Here is a 19,844-nt window from a genome sequence, read left to right as displayed (position 1 = left end):
TGACACTCTCACCCCACTCCATCCTGCTTTACGGTTTCAGGCAATCCTAATGTTCCTTACTGACAATGCATTTCATCACGCTCATGATTCAGTCAGTCTCCCTCCCATGGCTAGTGGGAAGTTCTAAAGGGCAAAGATCTTTATTTTTTTCCCATGATACATACGAAATGCCTAGAATAGTGCTAAGCACACAGGAGATCAGTAAATACTTATGGCAGGAAGGAAGGAAGATAGGAAGGGAGAAAAAACAGAAAGGAAGAACTTTGTTCTGAAGAAGGAAGTGGTTTAAAAGATGGTAGTAGTAGAATTAATGAAAGGATTTTCTTTTTTGTTTGAAAGGCAAGACAGAGAGATCTATCTTCCAAATGCTGAGTCACTCTCCAAATTCCCACAACAGCTAGGTCTGGGCCAGGCTGACGTCAGGAGCCAGAAACTCCATCCAAATACTTGAACCATCTTCTATTGCCTTCCCAGGCCTATTAGCAGAAAGCGGGATTGGAAGTGGAGCAGCCAGGACTTGAGCCAGCACTCTGATACGGGATGCCGGCATTGCAAGTGATGGTTTAACCTGCTGCACTGCAGTGCTCACCCCAAGATGGGAGGGATCTGACATGCTTCATTTCTGAGGAAGGGGCAAGTAGAGGCTGAAGACACAAAAGAATGACTATACCAGTTCTTTTAGAGGGTGAGAAAAAATGGGATCCAGAGCACAGGAGTGGGATTAACACTGGGCAATTCCAGAGATGTGAAGGGCAGGTTTAAATCCTGATAAGAATTTTATCAAGTCCCAGCAAGACAGATGGGCTGAAAAATTTTCATAGGATTGTACTGTTACGAAACAGTTGGGTCTTGGAGGTCATGAGCCTGTTTCTAGATGACTGGACCTAGTAATCTCGAACCAACAGTCCTCTCCCCTTTGCCACCACCCCTAACCTGTTTGTCTTGGACAAGTCAAGGGATGGCCCTTACAACTGGAAGAATGGAATAGGGCAGGGTGCTTGATGCAGGCAAATCCTAGGCTTATGGGCAGGATTCCAGTTGCAAGTACTTGTCTGGTAGCTTCTGTATTCTCGTTGTTTTTCAGAGAAGCAGATGTGTCATTTGCTATGACTTTATCATGTCAGTGCTAATGGGCTTTGAGGTGTGAGGAGAATGGAAATGGGATATATTTATAATGGAGAAATGGAAAAATATTAGGACTTGCTGCTGTGGTAAAAGATGGAGGAAGCTCACTAGGGAAGCACACAATTGTGTAGTTCAGATCAAGGATGTGAATCCATGGCTGCTATAGAACTTGCCCAATGGCTCCAGCAGTGCTCAGCAGCCCAGGTGCAGGTGTGGAGTGGCAATCCCAGGGTTGATTTTTGTTTGTTTGTTTGTTTGTTTGACAAGGTAGAACAAGGGGGCAAATAAGTCAAGGCAGCGAAAGTATCATGGCTGAAGTAAGCCAACGAAAGCCAGCTACACAAGGAAGAGAGTAGATACACAGGGATTGATAGGAATACACAATTAAAGGTTTTGCAGACTACGGCAGTGAGAATCTCCTTGGGGAAGGGCTAGTTCACTAAGTTATTAAAACGCAGGTCTCGGGTAAATATCAAAATATCTTTTCTTAAAATTTTTTATTTATTCAAGAGGCAGAAAGAGAAAGCACTCCTGTCTGCTGGTTTACTCCTCAAATGCCCCAACAGCAGGGATTGTGCTCAGTGTAAGCCAGGAGCTCAGAACTCAATCCAGGTCTTCTGTGTGGGCGGCGGGAACCTGTTTACTTGAGCCATCACGGCAGCCCCCTAGGGTCTGCATCAGCAGCAGTCAGGAGCCAGAGCCTGGTATTGAACTCAGGTACACTGATAAGGGATGTGACAATCTTACCTCTACGCCAAACACCTGTCTTCCGAATCTCTATCTTCAACAGTGTTCCTAGTTGATTCTGATGTAAGAGAGGTATGGACCATTTTTTGAGCATTTTTTAGGGTACCTGAAATTGTACTGAGTTTAAAGAAATGATACTTTGAGGAACGCTGAGAGGGGAGAGGGAGGGATAACTGGGTGAGAGAGTGAGAGCACACACATGAACATGAGCTAGAAAGACAGGTAGTTATAGTAGGCGATGACAAAATTATTATATTTTTTTTTTTGACAGACAGAGTGGACAGTGAGAGAGAGAGAGACAGAGAGAAAGGTCTTCCTTTTGCCGTTGGTTCACCCTCCAATGGCCGCCGCGGCCGGTGCCATTGCACTCCCTGGCCACAGCAGGGAGCTGGCCTGGAGCTGGCCTGGAAGAGGGGCAACCGGGACAGAATCCAGTGTGCCGGCGCCGCAAGGTGGAGGATTAGCCTTGTGAGCCGCGGCGCCGGCCAGAAGATGACAAAATTACTATCTCAAAGGTGAGACCACCTTGAAGGATGAAAGCCTCAGCGTATACACACGGAGTGGGTGGCTGAAATGAAGTGGATGCAAACTTCACCAGGAGACGGGGTCAAGGTACAGAGAACCTAGGCTACACACGTGGACCCTGAATGATGGCAATATATGGGACAGAGAGCAAAACTGTGAGCAAAGTTAAAGACCATTGGTAAGCTGGCGCCACGGCTCACTAGGCTAATCCTCCACCTTGCAGCGCCGGCACACCAGGTTCTAGTCCCGGTCGGGGCGCTGGATTCTGTCCCAGTTGCCCCTCTTCCAGGCCAGCTCTCTGCTGTGGCCAGGGAGTGCAGTGGAGTGCGGTGCGCCGGCCGCTGCGGCCATTGGAGGGTGAACCAACGGCAAAGGAAGACCTTTCTCTCCGTCTCTCTCTCTCACTGTCCACTCTGCCTGTCAAAAAAAAAAAAAAAAAAAAAAAAAAAGGCACATCAGGCAAGTGTTTATGTTTGCCAGGCTTTTTCTACGTTAGTCCATTTAATGTTCACCTTCACATGAAGTAGGTGCTGTTTTTACTCACCTTTTATAAAGAGGAAATTAATCACAGAGAGGTTAATCATCTCATAGTTCTTACCCATTATATTATGCTAACTCTCATTAGGTGCTTGAGGAAAGTGTTCTAACACATTTCAATGGAGAAAAAAATTAGATCTGGATATTTTTAAGAGAAGAATCTGGGACCGGTGTGGTGGTGTAGTGGGTAAAGCTGCAGCTGCCGCCTGTGATGCCAGCATCCTGTAGGGAGGAGTGCTGGCTGGTATCCCAGCTGCTCCACTTCTATTTCCCTGCTAATGGCCTGGGAAAAGCAGCAGAACATAGTGCAAATACTTGGTCCCCTGCCACCCACGTAGGAGACCCAGATGAAGCTCCTGGCTCCTGGCTGCCACCTGGCCCAGTGCTGGCCATTGTAGCCATCAGGGGAGTGAACAGTGATAGATATCTTTCTCTGTCTCTCTCCCTTTATCTCTGTAACTGTGCCTTTCAAATAAATAAATCAATCTTAAAAAATACTGATGATTCCTACTATGGAAAAACAACGGAAATATTATTTAATTGTCTTCTATATTAAAGTATTTTATTTTTCACCATTCAGCAGGTGGCAGTACTGGGTAACAAGTCCATGCCTGTCACCCCATAAACATCACCACATTCTGCATTTATGTCAAGAATTCTGTTTACTCCATGTCTTCATGATTTCTTCAGCAGCATCCAGTGTGCTATCTCTCTGTAAATTAATTAAATAATCATCATCATTATATAGCAACATAAATTCAAGATGATTCACATAAAAATACAAATCAAAATCACAATACGTGAAGATTTAAGTGATTTCAGGTGAAGAAAAATGTTCAGGGACCAGAGTTGTGGCACAGTGGGTTAAGCCTCCACCAGCAGTGCTGGCATCTGAGATCAAGTTCCGGCTACTAGCCTCCAATCCAGCTTCCTGCTAATGTGCCTGGGGAGGCAGAGTATGGCCCAAGTGCTTGGGCCACTGCAATCCATGTGGGAGACTCAGATGGAATTCCTGGTTCATGGCTTCAGCCTGACCCAGCCCCTGTTGTTGTGGCTACTGGGGAGTGAACCTGCAGATGGAAGAACGCTCTTTCTATCCCTCATTCTTTCTGTTGTTCTTTCAAATAAATAATTTTTAAGGAAAAAAGAAAGGAGCCTGGCATCTCCCTGAATTCCTCTTCTGCATATGCCACTCACCACTACTGCATATGCAGCTGTCATTGTGATGGCATGTGCATCAGGCCCTCGCCATGCTGAGCAGACACTGGTGCCATGCTTTTGAATCTCCAGAACTGTGAGCTAAAGAAACCTTTTTTTCTTAAAAAAATACTCAGCCTCAGGTATTTTTTTTAAACAGCAACAGAACAGACATGAAGACACCTATATTCTCAGAGCTTTCAAAGTCTTTGCTTTAATCTCTTGTTTTAAAAGTTTTGAATTTGAAATATTACAATCTTCAGTTGCTCTATTGCAACTTTTTTAGTGACTATTATGTTTGATTCTTGTTTTTGCTTATATTTCCTCTTTTCCTTATAGTGTTCTTTTATAGATCATAGCTGGTTCCTCTTTGATTATTAATAATCTTGACTGAATTCTCTTTGTAAGCTCTCATTGCCAGTGCACGTACCATTCCTATTATTGCAGGTAATGGAAGTGCCACCTGCTGGTTCTGTCTATGCTCTGAAGATGTATTTGCAGATCTGTGTAAAGGGGAAGCTGGAAAAGCATTAGAAGAGAGCAGAAATTCTCTTTGGCTGACAGTAAAGTTTAATAAAACTGATGATGTAGGAGTCATCAATTCATTAAAAGAGGAGTTCTTTTAGGCTTTATTTCTTGCCAAATAAACAAGTTGGCTATCTGCAATTTCATGTATCTCTTCCACATTGCCTCAACAGAGCTTTCAGCAAAACGACAGGGGTGTGTGTGGGAATGAATAGCTCAGGCAGAATCTCCTTCCCACCTGCCCCACACACTTCCTTGATAACATGACTGTATGTTTCCCGTTTCTTTCCCGATGCCAAATGGATCCAGAGATGTTGCCTCTGACAGTGCATCCTCTGTCCCTATTGTCCTCGATAATGAGTACGCTGGCTGTGTATATCACTTGAAAATGCAGACGCAGGATTCTTTCTACGTCTCTTCTCTCTGCTATCACCTGTACTGTATTTGCTAACCTTTCCTCATACACTTGGAAATTGGTGAATTAGTTTACCATCCTCCTAGCCATTTTAGAATAATTTCCAAGGAGAGACTAGGGAAGGGCTATGATTACCATTTTAAATCTGGAAGTCTTCCAATATGTTTTTCTTTTGCTGGGTATGGTTGTAATTTCAAATAATAAAGTCACGATTTGTAGATCATCCAAAAGATGAGAATTTTAATAGTTCTATCATTTATTCTACATTTCAGGCAGTTGAGTGTTTACACTATTAGGTTGTTACCATTTATATTTTATTCTGAACAGTTCTTTTATAGTTTGTCTATGGGTAATCTCTAAAAGTTGAAAATAGTGTTTATATTATCCTGACTAGGTTCACAGAAAGTAAGCTGGCATAGAGGATGACTTGATACCAGCAAGACTGTTTCAGCAGCAATAATACCTTAAAAATAGCAATAATAGGGGTCGGCATCGTGGTACAGTGGGTTAAGCCACCACCTGCAACACTGGCACCCCATGTGAGCGCCAGTCTGAGTCCCAGCTGTTCTACTTCTGACCCAGCTCCCTGCTAATGTGCCTGGGACAGCAGAAGATGCCCAAGTGCTTGGGTCCCTGCCCCTCACATGGGAGACCAGGATGGAGTTCTGGGCTCCTGGCTCTGACCTGGCCAAGCCCTGGCCATTGCAGCCATTTGGGGAATGAACCAGTGGATGGAAGATCTCTTTCTCTCTCTCTGTCCCCCCACCCCCAAGCAGCAACTTAATCTGCTATACCACAGTAGCCCAGTTTGTTTCTTTCTTTTTAAAGATTTATCTATTTATTTATTTGAAAGGCAGAGTTACAGAGAGGGAAGGGGAGAGAGAGAGAGAGAGAGAGAAAGATCGATCGATCTTCCATCTGCTGGTTCACTTCTTAGATGGCCGCAATGGCCAGGGCAGAGTCAGGCCGATACCAGGAGCCTGGAGCTTCTTCAAGGTCTCCCACATGGGTGGCAGCAGCCCAGTTCTTGGGTCACCTTCCATGGCATTTCCTAGGCCATTAGCATGGAGCTGGATTGGAAGTGGAGCAGCTGGGACACAAACCGACACCCTTATGGGATGCTGGCATTGTAGGAGGTGGCTTTACCTGCTATGCTACAAGACCAACCCCATTTTCTTTTTTAAGAGATATTTTCCAAGAGTGTCAATTTGTTAAGTCAACAACAGGAGTCACTGTACACTTACTCCTCATGTAGGATCTCTGTCCTTAATGTGCTGTACATTGTGATTTAATGCTGTAACTAGTGCTCAAACAGTATTTGTCACTTTGTGTTTCTATGTGGGTGCAAACTGTTGAAACCTTTACTTAATATATGCTAAACTGATCTGCATATAAAGAGAATTGAAAATGAGTCTTTTTTTTTTTTTTGACAGGCAGAGTGGACAGTGAGAGAGAGAGACAGAGAGAAAGGTCTTCCTTTGCCGTTGGTTCACCCTCCAATGGCCGCCGATCCGATGGCAGGAGCCAGGTGCTTCTCCTGGTCTCCCATGGGGTGCAGGGCCCAAGCACTTGGGCCATCCTCCACTGCACTCCCTGGCCACAGCAGAGAGCTGGCCTGGAAGAGGGGCAACCAGGACAGAATCCGGCTCCCCAACCGGGACTAGAACCTGGTGTGCTGGCGCCGCAAGGCGGAGGATTAGCCTAGTGAGCCGTGGCGCCGGCGAAAATGAATCTTGATGTGAATGGAAGGGGAGAGGGAGCGGGAAAGGGGAGGGTTGCAGATGGGAGGGAAGTTATGGGGGGGAAGCCATTGTACTCCATAAGCTGTACTTTGGAAATTTATATTCATTAAATAAAAGTTAAAAAAAAAGGAAAAATAAAGAGATATTTTCCTGGATATAGGCCACTGGGATGATATGATTTTTAATTTGGTGTTTCAGAGATGCTATTTATTGTATTCTGGTCTCCACTGTTTCTGATAAGAAGTTAGTTAACATTTGTGCCTTTGTTTCTATGCATGCAATGTGTGGTTTTTTAGGCTGCTTTCAAGATCTTCTCTACTTTTTGTTTTCAGTACTTTGATTATGATGTGCCTAGATGTGGTTTTTAAAATATTTTCCTGATGTTGTTCACTAAATTTTTGGAAATATAAATTGTTTTTCACCAAAAAACTGTTTCTTTTTTTTTTTTTTTTTTTTTTTTTTTTTTTTTTTTTTTTTTTTTGACAGGCAGAGTGGACAGTGAGAGAGAGAGACAGAGAGAAAGGTCTTCCTTTGCCGCTGGTTCACCCTCCAATGGCCGCCGCTGCAGCCGGCGCACCGCGCTGATCCTGGCAGGAGCCAGGAGCCAGGTGCTTTTCCTGGTCTCCCATGGGGTGCAGGGCCCAAGCACCTGGGCCATCCTCCACTGCACTCCCTGGCCATAGCAGAGAGCTGGCCTGGAAGAGGGGCAACCGGGACAGAATCCGGCGCCCCAACCGGGACTAGAACCCGGTGTGCCGGCGCCGCAAGGTGGAGGATTAGCCTATTGAGCCACGGCGCCGGCTAAAACTGTTTCTTAAAAACATTTTTTCTTCCTGCCCTATGCCCTTCTCCTTTTTTGGGTATTCCAACGACATGTATATTCTTACTTTATAGTGTCTCATAGATCTGAGGCTTGATTCCCTTTTCAATGACTTTTTCACTCTTTTTTTCAGATTGGATAATTTCTATACATTTGTATTCAAGTTTTTTTTTCTGACATCTTCAATCTTCTACTAAGTGCTATAAATAGGTCAAAGCAGATATAGTTTTAAGTTCTTGGATTTCCATTTGGTTCCTTTTTTCTGGTAGTTCTAATTCCTCTGTTTACTCCTTATGGCCATATTTTCGTTAATTTCTTGAACATATTTATAATGTCTGCTTTAAGGTCCTAACTTACTAATTCCTACATCTGGGTCACTCCTGGGTTTATTCTATTGGCCACTTAATTTATTTTTTTCTTATGGGTCACATTTCCTGTGTTTTCATGTCACAATTTCTTAGCGTACGCAGGACATTGTGATATTACATGGTAAGGACTCTAGATTATGTTGTCTCCTCTCAAAGAGTTGAGTTGGGTCCTTGGTGTTTAGTTAATTTCATGGCATAAAGCCAAAATGTAAAAGCTACATATGAGCGTGTAATTTCTAGGGATAAAAAAAAGGTACTTTATAAATTAGAAGGCAGGATATTGTAAATGAGTTTTTGAGTAAAGCAGAGAGAACTTACTTTAATGAAGCAAAATCGTACAAACTTCTCAAATTGTAATTTAGTCTCTGAGTTACAGAATGCTGAAACAGGGATGGCTGACAGTTTCTGAAACATAAATAGGAGGATATAATATGAAAACTGCTTATACTTCAAATATTAATTTCTATTGATTATAAAAGAAACTTTATTTTCAATTTTCAAAAAGAAAAATGTTTTTAAACTCCTCTCAAAAGCTTTGAATGAAATAGCATATAACAAAATACAGTTAATGTTTTTAAAGAATGTCAGCAGGTTTTCTTTATAAATTCACAATAAAATACAACTAAATATTCCACGTCAATAAATATTACCTTATTTTTTGTCATCCATTTCACAAATTTGTAGTCATAAGGCTCATTGTTCTTCATATCGGAAAGGTCCGCATCTAAAACAATAAAATTAGGTGGCTTATGAATTTTATCTAAGATAGTATGTCTTCTATTTCACTTATGTCTATCAAAATTTGGAATTTTGGGGGGCTGGCGCTGTGGCGTAGCAGGTAAAGCCACCTCCTGCAGTGCCCGGCATCCCATATGGGCGCCAGTTCAAGACCTAGCTGCGCTGGCGCCGCGGCTCACTAGGCTAATCCTCCACCTAGTGGCGCTGGCACACCGGGTTCTAGTCCCAGTCGGGGCACCGGATTCTGTCCCGGTTGCCCCCCTTCCAGGCCAGCTCTCTGCTGTGGCCAGGGAGTGCAGTGGAGGATGGCCTAAGTGCTTGGGCCCTGCACCCCATGGGAGACCAGGAGAAGCACCTGGCTCCTGCCTTCGGATCAGCGCGGCGCACCGGCCGTGGCGGCCATTGGAGGGTGAACCAACGGCAAAGGAAGACCTTTCTCTCTGTCTCTCTCTCTCTCACTGTCCACTCTGCCTGTAAAAAAAAAAAAAAAAAAAAAGACCTAGCTGCTCCACTTTCGATCCAGCTCTCTGCTATGGCCTGGTAAAGCAGTAGAAGATGGCCCAAGTCCTTGGCCTCCTGCACCTGTGTGGGAAGACCTGGAGGAAGCTCCTGGCTCCTGGCTTCAGATCAGCACAGCTCCAGCCATTGTGGCCAACTGGGGAGTGAACCAGTGGATCGAAGACCTCTCTCTTTCTGCCTCTCCTTCTCTCTCTATGTAACTCCGACTGTCAAATAAATGAATAAATCTTTTTTTTTTAAGATTCGAAATTTTCTTCTAGCTTTACCTAGTTCAGAATTTTCTCAGAAGATATTCACAGAATATGCTAGAGACCCACTGCATGGTGGGGTGTGAAGTGAGGAACCCACAGATGAGCTTTGCTGATATTGTACGGCAGCACTCACGTGTACATCTGGTTAATCATACGCATGCAGCTCTTACAGGAAGAGAGTAGGAAAGAGGAAGGGAAGAGGAGCGTTGTCTTTCTGTTTAGACTACTCTAAAATAATTATTAAACAACTAATTCTATGGAATATTCATCAGTAATAATTATAGCTTCCAATAGATTGTAAGCTCCACAAAGGTAAGGAATCTGTTTTGCAACTTACTGTATCCCAACTCCTAGGTCTGGGTGTAGCACATAACTATGAAAATCATATTTGCTGAATGAATAAATTAATATTACTCACAGTTTATAAATAGAGAAAATCTGTTCAGATATTTCTGGTGTTACCCCTTTTTTAAATCACTTGCTTCTATATATTATGTTGCCTTATAATTTAAAATTTAGGAAAACTTTCAAACAGATATTCCTATTCTTATGTCTTGTTTCAATCTTGCTGTGAAGTCTGGGCAAGGTATGTTTCTGGCCATTTAGCTTCAGCAATCTAATCTCATATTATTTCAACTTTACTGACATACTCTTAGATCTCTTTGATTGCCCCAAAGCAATTAATATTGATGATTTCTGTAATCAATGAAATCTTATAATTTATAGCTTAAAAACATTTTATGTTGGTATCTTTTTAAAAATTCCACACTATTAGGGATCTTTTCAAATTATGTAAAAACCTTGACATTGAAGGAAATTTCATTTTTTTTAAGACTCACTTTATTTCTTTGACAGACAGAGTTAGAGAGAGAGGTAGAGACAGAGAGAAAGGTCTTCCATCTGCCGGTTCACTCCCCAGATGGCTGCAATGGTCGGAGCTGCACCGATCCAAAGCCAGGAGCCAGGAGCTTCTTCCAGGTCTCCCACATGAGTACAGGGGCCCAAGGACCTGGTCCACCTTTTACTGCTATCCCAGGCCATAACAGAGAGCTGGATTGGAAGAGGAGCAGCCTGGACTAGAACCGACACCCATATGGGATGCCAGGGCTTTAACCTGCTGCATCACAGCGCCAGCCCCCCCCCCCCCTTTATAACTTTATCTTTTAAAGAAGTCTCAATATGTTTTTACCTGATGATTTTTATCGCCATTATCTCCATTACTTTAAGAATGCGAAAGTTTTGCATAACAATCTAATAAAATGCTACCATGTACTGAGCACTGAAGATTTGTGCAGACTGTTAACAATGCTCTTATTCAGTTGTCACAATTTTTTTTTTTTTTTAGAGATTTATTCATTTACTTGAAAGTCAGAGTACAGAGAGGCAGAGGCAGAGAAGAGAGAGGTCTTCCATCCGTTGGTTCACTTCCCAGAGGGCCACAACAGCCAGAGCTGAGCTGATCCGAAGGCAAGAGCTTCCTCCAGGTCTCCCACGCAGGTGCAGGGGCCCAAGGACTTGGGCCATCTTCCACCGCTTTCCCAGGCCATAGCAGAGAGCTGGGTCAGAAGTGGAGCATCAGGGACCCGAACGGGTGCCCATATGGGATGATGGCACTACATGTGGTGGCTTTACTTGCTACGCCATAGCACCGGCTCCAGTTGTCACAATTCTACGGTGATTACAAGCCTCTCTTTCCAGATGAGGAAATTAAATTCCTGTTTTAAGGTCTATGTATGTTTAATTAAGGTTTGGCCATAACAAAAAAGCAGCTTAACAAAAAGCTAGAGTCAAACAGTAAAGGATGGAAAAATTTTATGTGACAAGTACACAATAGTAGTGTATTCAGTATACAAAGACAGCAAGGAAAAGGAGTCATACCCATGAGAAAAGGAAGAGCCGAAGTTTAACAACTAACTACAATGGACAGAACAATACTCAATTTTTCTTCTAAAGCTTAGAAAAAAAATTATTGTCAATGACACTGAAAAAGAAAAGAGACTAGATAGAGGTTGGAATCTTTTTTTTTAAAATGTCTGAGCTAGAGAACTTCAATGAAACTAAGCAAAGCAGTTCTTGAGAAGGTAAGACTTTAAACCAAATTCATTCACTTATTTAAGAAATCTATGAAAACCCAAATTGGTTTTTGCATTCCCAGTATCTCCACTAGGATTTGGGATCTCATCATCTTACCAGAAGAATTGTAATCTCATTTGTTGCTTTGTCTTCTAATCAAATGTTCCTTTTTAGTTCTAGGATTAAGCTCACTGGTATGAAGAGGTACTTGGTACAGCAGAAAACAGGTTAAGTTCATTGGTTTGGTAATGGACCTCTAGGTTTAGAGACCATTTAGTTGACTAAACTCAGTAAATTACTTGATTTTCTCTCTCTCTTTCAATGAGAGATTGATTCTCTCTCATCTTTCAATGAGGATATAATATGATGGCTATTTCAAAATATTCATGGAAATATAAATTAACAGTATAAGTTCACTCTGGTACAAAAACAAGTTTGAAATCTATGCATAGTTGTTTTGTAAGATGTATTTTCCATATACCATGAAAAATTTTTTTGCACCAAAATAAACTCATACTTGTAATTCCACTGTTTAACAAATGTGTTGAAATACCTTCACTGCACCAACTTCTAAGGCTTCTGTGAGAACATGGCATTTGCAAAGTTCTTAACTCAGTGCTTAATATATCACAAATACTCAATTTTTCTAAATGAGCTTTCTGGCACAAAGTTAATACTAATTACAATCCTACATGAACCCAAGTACTTTGGCCCCTACCACTCACGTGGGAGACCTAAATGCAGTTCCTGGCTCCTGGCTTCTGCCTGGCCTACTGCGGATAGTTGCAGCCACATGGGAAGTAAACCAGTGGATGGAAGGTTTCTTTCTGTCTCTGTAACTTTGCATTTCAAATAGTAAAACTAGGATTTGGTCCCTTTGCTAAAGCAGTAAGATTTAAAAATTATTTTACTCAAATGAACACAGGATATACATATATTACTTCTTGTACATATGTTTTAAATTATACTCCAGAACAGGATGACAGCAAATTCTAAGGTTAACAGACTACCTAGAAGAACAATGACTCCATGGCCACTTAACAACAGTCATATTTAAGGCAAAAAAAAAAAAATCAAAGTAAAGAGAATCATAGAAAATATTGAAATTGTTTAAATCCATCTGTTTCCATAGATTAAAGCAGTTATGGCTTTGACACCCATCTTTTCTCCATCATTCTATCATAATTTCACACATAAATCTCCATATATTTGAAGTAATAAAAACCTTTACAAACCTAGTGAAGACACATCAGCTATGATGAAGTATCCCCCATCAGGAACTATGGGTTTTAGGCCAACGCTTTCAAGTAAACGTACTATCCGATCTCTTTTTACTTCTAGCTCTTTTGGCAAAGAATTAAAGTAGCACTCTGGGTCACCCATGCGATTGATGTCAATCCAAAAAGCTCGAGCCAGAGCTTCCTGTATGTTAAGTTGGAAAAATGTGGAAAGGAAATATGATAATGTTATTTATTGCTCAGCTTATTGGTATAATAAATAAAAATTATCTGAGTAAAATTACTATGAAAAGGTCACTCAGGAAATTTCAGTTCAATTCCTGTGAACCTATATTGAATTCCACAAGTTAATGGAGGAATCAATTACACAGAAATTATTAAATCTAATTTGAAGAGTAGACATGAGTCATGAAAATCCAAACTAAAAAAGAGACATTATAGAAAAGTATGCTATTTTCCACTGAGATGTGCTGTAGAATGACTTGCTAAATCAAAGTCTGAAAAAAGACCAGAGAAATGATGTAGTCAGTTGTTTTCTCATTACCTTGTGGGACAGAGTGGGAATGAAAACTGACCCCCTATGGAGAGGAGCAAATGCAGCTCCATAGCGTGCAAATCCTTGCTGTATCATTCATTCCCATGACAGTGGTCTAAGTGCAACAGGGATTAGAAAGGAGTTTCTGGAGCACACAAAGGATCTCCTTTCCCCGACTCCCAGGCAAGTCAAACAGCAGGAGAGAAACTGGGCCAACGTAAGAGCCAGCATTGTTAAGTACACGTTTCTGTGTCTTCCAAATTTATATGTTGAAATCCTAACTCCCAAGGTGATCATGTTATGTGGTGAGGCCTTTAGGAGGTGATCAGAGTGGGAGAGTAGAGCTCTCAGGAAGGGAATTAGTACCTAAAAAGAGAGCTAGCGTCTCACTTCTATCACAGGAAGTCACAGGGGAAAGGCACCATCATGACGTAGTTGGCCCTCAAAGATATAAACTGTGATGCTTTGATCCTGGATGCCCCACCCTCCAGAACAGTGAGAAACACATTTTTCTTGTTTATAGTTTGCGCAATCTACAGTAATTTGTCCTAGCAGTCTGGACTGATGGCGACCTCAAGGATTTGACAGCTGTCTGAGAGGGCAACAGGTCAGGACAGGTAAACAAGTCAGGCTCAGGGCATGGACAAACAGCAAACATCTGTACAAGCAGAAGCACAGAACTTTGTAGGCCAATGTGAACAGGGATGATTAGAAATCATAGTGTGGGGCAAGGTCACAGAGAAAGAATTCAGCACTAGTACAGAAGTAAACTTTGAGATAAGGATGGACTGCATCAGCCTAGAAATCTGTGGTTCTCCGGGAGGCAGGGGCCAGTATCTAAGCATGGTTTTCTGAGGGCAGAACAGGGCCCCACGCTGACATGCAGGAAAAGGTGTTCCAGATTCTCAGCTGTATGTTTCTTTTTCTCAGCAACTAGGAGATACTGCCCTAGAAAATTCAAAGCTCAGGAGACAAACATCTGACACAACTAGCCCTATCTTGGACTCGTCTTTTTTCTTGTATCTCATACGTAATCCATTGACAAATACTATTGGGACTAACTCCAAAATATATTCGGAGTCCAATCACTTTTCAGCAGTTCTACCATCCACACAGTGGTTCAATCTATTGGCATTTTTCCCCCTGATCGCTGCAACACAGCAGCCAGAGTCCCTTTGATAAATAACTCAAGCCAGACCATGTCACTCTTGTGCTCAAAAACTCTCTCATGACTGATGTCACTCATTCTTTACAGTGACATACATGGCCCAGCTCCATCTGCCTCCCAGGCACCTCTCTCATCTCAGCTCCTCCTAGTCTTCTCCCTGGATCACCCCAGTCTAGCCTCTGTGATATTCACTGATATAAATATGCCAGCCAGGCCACTGGGCCTTTGCATAAGCTGTTCTCTCAACCCACAGGGTTCTTCTCTAGGAAATCACATGGCTGCTTAACTTCCTTCAGTTCATTACTCAAATGTGACCTTTTCAAAAAGTGAGGTTTTCAAAGATTATCTTATTTAACATAATACAAGTGTACTCTCTTCCTTGGTACTTTCCTTCCTTTTCTCTTTTTATTTCTTTTTTTTTTTTTTTTAAAGATTTATTTATTTATTTGAAAGTCAGAGTTACACAGAGAGAGGAGAGGCAGAGAGAGAAAGAGAGAGAGAGAGGTCTTCCATTCGATGGTTCACTCCCCAGATGGCCGCAACGGCTGGAGCCGCGCCGATCTGAAGCCAGAAGCCAGGAGCCTCCTCCGGGTCTCCCACGTGGGTGCAGGGGCCCAAGGACTTGGGCCATCTTCTACTGCTATCCCAGGCCATAGCAGAGAGCTGGGTCAGAAGTGGAACAGCCAGCCGGCGCCGTGGCTCAATAGGCTAATCCTCCACCTTGCGGCGCCGGCACACCGGGTTCTAGTCCCGGTTGGGGCGCCGGATTCTGTCCCGGTTGCCCCTCTTCCAGGCCAGCTCTCTGCTATGGCCAGGGAGTGCAGTGGAGGATGGCCCAGGTGCTTGGGCCCTGCACCCCATGGGAGACCAGGAAAAGCACCTGGATCCTGGCTCCTGCCGGGATCAGCGCGGTGCGCCGGCTGCAGCGGCGGCCATTGGAGGGTGAACCAGCGGCAAAGGAAGACCTTTCTCTCTCTCTCTCTCTCTCTCTCACTGTCCACTCTGCCTGTCAAAAAAAAAAAATAAAGAAAAGAAGTGGAACAGCCAGGACTAGAACCTGCACCCATATGGGATGCCGGTGCTTCAGGCCAGGGTGCTAACCAGCTGCGCCACAGCGCCGGCCCCTCCTTCTTCTCTACTTCATTTTTTTTCTTTACATCCATCAACATCTGATACATAATATTTTGAAAATATTTATCATCAGTATCTGCCCACTAAGTTGCAAGTTCCTAAAGGGCAGGACTATCTGCTTGCTATATATCTAATATTCATTAAAGATTTGTTGACTAAATGAATATATTTATTTTGAGAGAATCCATTGACATTTATAATAAAACCAAATGCAAAACTTAGTCTTGGGGCCAGCGCTGTGGCGCAGTGTGTTAACACCCTAGCCTGAAGCACCGGGATCCCATATGGGCGCTGGTTTGAGACCTGGCTGCTCCACTTCTGATCCAGCTCTTTGCTTTGGCCTGGGAAAGCAGTGGAAGATGGCCTAAGTCCTTGGACCCCTGCACCTGCGTGGGAGACCAAGAAGAAGCTCCTGACTCCTGGCTTCAGATCGGCACAGCTCCAGCTACTGTAGCCAATTGGGGAGTGAATCAGTGGATGGAAGACCTCTTTCTCTCTCCTCTCTCTCTGCCTCTCTTCTCTCTGTGTAACTCTGACTTGCAAATAAATAAATAAATCTCTTAAAAAAAAAAAAAAGAATTAGTCTTTCCCATGGTATTACTTTAGAGTCACTGAAAAATAAATTTTAAAAGATTTTCCCGGGGACTGTACTGTGGCACAGTGGGTTAAAGACCTAGCCTGAAGCACAGACATCCCATTTGGGCACTGGTTCTAGTCCTGGCTGCTCCTCTTTCGATCCAGCTCTCTGCTATGGCCTGGAAAAGCAGAAGAAGATGGTCCAAGTCCTTGGGCCCCTGTACCTACATGGGAGACAAGGAAGAAGCTCCTGGCTCCTGGCTTCAGATTGGCGCAGCTCTGGCTGTTGCGGCCATTTAAAAAGATGTATTCATTTGAAAGGCAGAGCTATAGAGAGATGGAGAGACAGAGAGAGAGAAAGAAAGATCTCTCTCATTTGCTGGTTCATTCTCCAAATGGTTGCAACAGCCAGATCTGGGCCAGGCTGAAGTCAGAAGCCAGAAACTTCATCCTGGTCTCTCCCACAGGTGGCAGGGGCCCAAGTACTTGTGCCATCATCTGCTGCCTTGCCAGACCATTAACAGGAAGCTGGATGTAAAGTGGAACATCCAGGGCAGGAACTGGCACTCCAATGTAGGATGATGTCACTGCAAGCTGCAGCTTAACCTGTTGAGCCACGATGCTGGTCCCTAATAGGCAGTTTTGACAGGAAGGAGAAACACCAAGTTTACAGTAGCCAAGGAGGGGACTTAAAGAGCTCATGGAAAATGCATGTTATGAAAAGTCTATGTATGGAGCTCCTTTTTTTTTTTTTTTTTTTTTTTTTTTTTTGCACTAAAACAAACTTCTCTTTCAATTCAATGTTCCCATGAACTTGAAGTACCCTTGTACAGGAACCCTCTCAACTGCCTTCTAGAAAAATAATATTTTGTTTGGCTTATTCACACAATGATGGTAAACAGATCCCTGTTTCTGTATAGAAAAGATGGAAACAAGATAAAGAAGATACAAAGTTGTGCTGCAGTACCCATGGGGATCCCCTCTGCTATATTCTAAAATCGTAGGTGCTCATGTTCCTTACACAACATTGTGTAGTGTTTGCAAACAGCCTCTGCTCACTCTCCTGTATGCTTTAAGTCATCTCTGAATTATTTATTATAACACCTAATACTGTATACATAGTTGTCACACTGTATTGCTTCAAGAAATAATGATAAGGAAACAAACCTATACATGACTAATACAGATGAAATTTTTTTCCCAAATATTTTTGCTCTCCAGTTAGTTGAATTCACAGATGAAGGGCTCACTTTGGAGTAAAAAGACTTTGAACCTGGGGCTGGTGCTGAGGCGCAGTGGGTTAATGCCCTGGCCTGAAGTGCCGGCATCCCATATGGGCAACGGTTCTAGTCCCGGCTGCTCTTCTTTCGATCCAGCTCTCTGCTATGGCCTGGGAAAGCAGAAGATGGCCCAAGTTCTTGGGCCCCAACACCCGTGTGGGAGACCTGGAAGAAGCTCCTGGCTTCTGGCTTCGGATAGGTGCAGCTCTAGCCATTGCGGCTATCTGGGAGTGAACCAGTAGATGGAAGACCCCTCTCGCGGTCTCTACCTCTCTCTGTAATTCTTTCAGATAAGTAAAATAAATCTTTGAGAAAAAAAAAGACTTTGAACCTATCTCTAACCTAACCTATCTCTAGATTCATATGGACTCTTCTAGAGATCCTTTAAGAAAATACAAGTGGGGGGCCAGTGTGTGGTGCAGTAAGTAGGTTAAGCCACCACCTGCACTGTAGGCATCCCATATAGGAGATCCGGTTTGTCTCTGCTAATGCATTTGGGGTAGCAGCAGAAGATGGCCCAAGTGCTTGGACCCTTACTACCCACATGGGAGACTTGCATGGAGTTACTGGTCCTGGCTTTGGCCTGGACAAGCCCTAACCATCGTGGTCTTTGGGGGTTGAAGCAGCAGATGAAAGATCTCTCTCTTCCCCACTTCTTTCTATAATCTGGTCTTTTGAATAAATAAATACATCTTTAAAAATTGAAAGAAAATATATACTTTCCATATATATATACACACACCAATATATACTTTCTTATATAAAATATGGTATGAATACATACTGTACCGTATTTCATCTTTTTTAACTTTATTATATATTCTGAAAATTCATATCAGCAATTATAATTTCTTCATTCTCTTTCTTTATTCTTTTCTTTTCAATAGCCAGCGTGGTAGAAAGAATAATGGGAGTTGGCATTTGGCCTAGCAGTTAAGATGCCACTTGGGATGCCGGTATCCCTTCACTGGAGAGCCTGGGTTTGAGTCCTGGCTCTGCATTAGACTCCAGCTTCCAGCTAATGTGTATCCTGGAAGGCAGCAGATTATTAGTCCCTGACATCCACATGGAAGACCCAGATTTAGTTGCTGGCTCCTGGTTTCAGCTCCACCTAGATTCAGCTGTCCTGGGTGAATGGGAGATCTCTGTCTGTCTGTCCCTTTTTCTCTCACTGCCTTTCAAATAAAGTGAATAAATAAAAATTTAAAAGAATAATGGTCTCCAAAGATGTCTACATCTTAAAACCCAGAATCTGTTAGTATGTTACCTTGCATGGTAAAAGGAACTTCACAAATGTGAGTTAATCTCAGATCTTGGGAAGGGGAGATGATCCAGGGGCCTAATGTAATCTCAGAGGTCCTTATAAGGGAAGGAGGGGGTAGGAAAGTCAGAGTCACAGGAAAAGATGTTTGATGGAAGCAGAAACTGGAATGATGTGACCACAAGCCAATAAATTCTAGCAACCCTTAGAAGCTGGAGAAAGCAAGGGATAGATTGTTCTCTAGAGCCACCAGAAGAAATGCAATTTTGCCAACACCATGATTTTAGTCCTTTAAGACCCATTTTGGACTTCTCATCTGCAGAACTGTAAGATTATTTATTTATTTATATATATAATGATTATATGTATAATGTTTATGTATTTTATTTTATTTATATAAATATAAATTTATTATATTTATTTGAAAGACAGAGTGATAGAGAGGGAAAGGAAGAGACATCTATTTGCTGGATCACTCCCTGAATGGCCACAACAGCCATGGCTGGGCCAGGCACAAGCCAGGAGCCAGAACACCATCTGCTCTCCCATATGGGTGGCAGGGGCCCAGGTACTTAGGCCATCTTCTGATGCTTTCCCAGACACATTAGCAGGCAGCTGGACTGGAAGCAGAGCAGCCTGAACTCAAATTGGTGTTCATGTGGAATGCCTGCATTGCAGGTGGCAGCTTAACCTGCTGAGCCACTAGGCCAGCCCCAAGATAATATACTTACATCGTTATAAGTCACATGTTTGTTGTAATTTGTTACAGCAGCAATAGGAAATTAACATAGTCATATGCTGTTTCAACTTCTGGATAGATCACAGTTTATTTAAATTGTCTGTGAATGGACAATGTACTATCACTAGTTACCTGCACTGAATAGCCATGTGCATACATAACTTCATTCATCTGCAGATAAAAGCTCTGGGGCAAATCTCAGAAGATGGACTGCTGCTTCCTATGGCAAGTAGATCTTTTATTTTGCTTGGTGCTGTCTCTGTCTTCCAGAGAATTTGAAGCATTTTGTACTCCTGACAGCATGTATGAGTGTTCAAAGCTAAAACCTGGTGTA

At 42.8% G+C, this 19,844-nt stretch overlaps 1 protein-coding gene across 14 annotated transcripts in view; it reads right to left on the bottom strand.

The window, feature by feature from the left end:
- Positions 1–3,469: 3,469 nt before the first annotated feature.
- Positions 3,470–19,844, bottom strand: part of KYAT3 (kynurenine aminotransferase 3) — a 55,121-nt gene continuing 38,746 nt past the window's right edge. For all 14 annotated transcript variants that reach the window (XM_008264931.4, XM_008264936.4, XM_002715874.5 and 11 more), the window contains 4 exons: positions 12,818–13,004; positions 8,652–8,725; positions 8,320–8,406; positions 3,470–3,646 (listed from right to left, as the gene is read on the bottom strand). In XM_008264931.4, the coding sequence (XP_008263153.1) occupies positions 3,584–3,646; positions 8,320–8,406; positions 8,652–8,725; positions 12,818–13,004 (411 nt within the window). In that variant the 3' untranslated portion in view covers positions 3,470–3,583. The remainder of the gene's footprint in view (positions 3,647–8,319; positions 8,407–8,651; positions 8,726–12,817; positions 13,005–19,844) is intronic.

Source organism: Oryctolagus cuniculus, chromosome 7, assembly GCF_964237555.1.
Source record: "Oryctolagus cuniculus chromosome 7, mOryCun1.1, whole genome shotgun sequence".
In the NCBI taxonomy this organism is placed as follows: domain Eukaryota; kingdom Metazoa; phylum Chordata; class Mammalia; order Lagomorpha; family Leporidae; genus Oryctolagus; species Oryctolagus cuniculus.
This window is presented reverse-complemented; position numbering and strand designations above follow the sequence as displayed.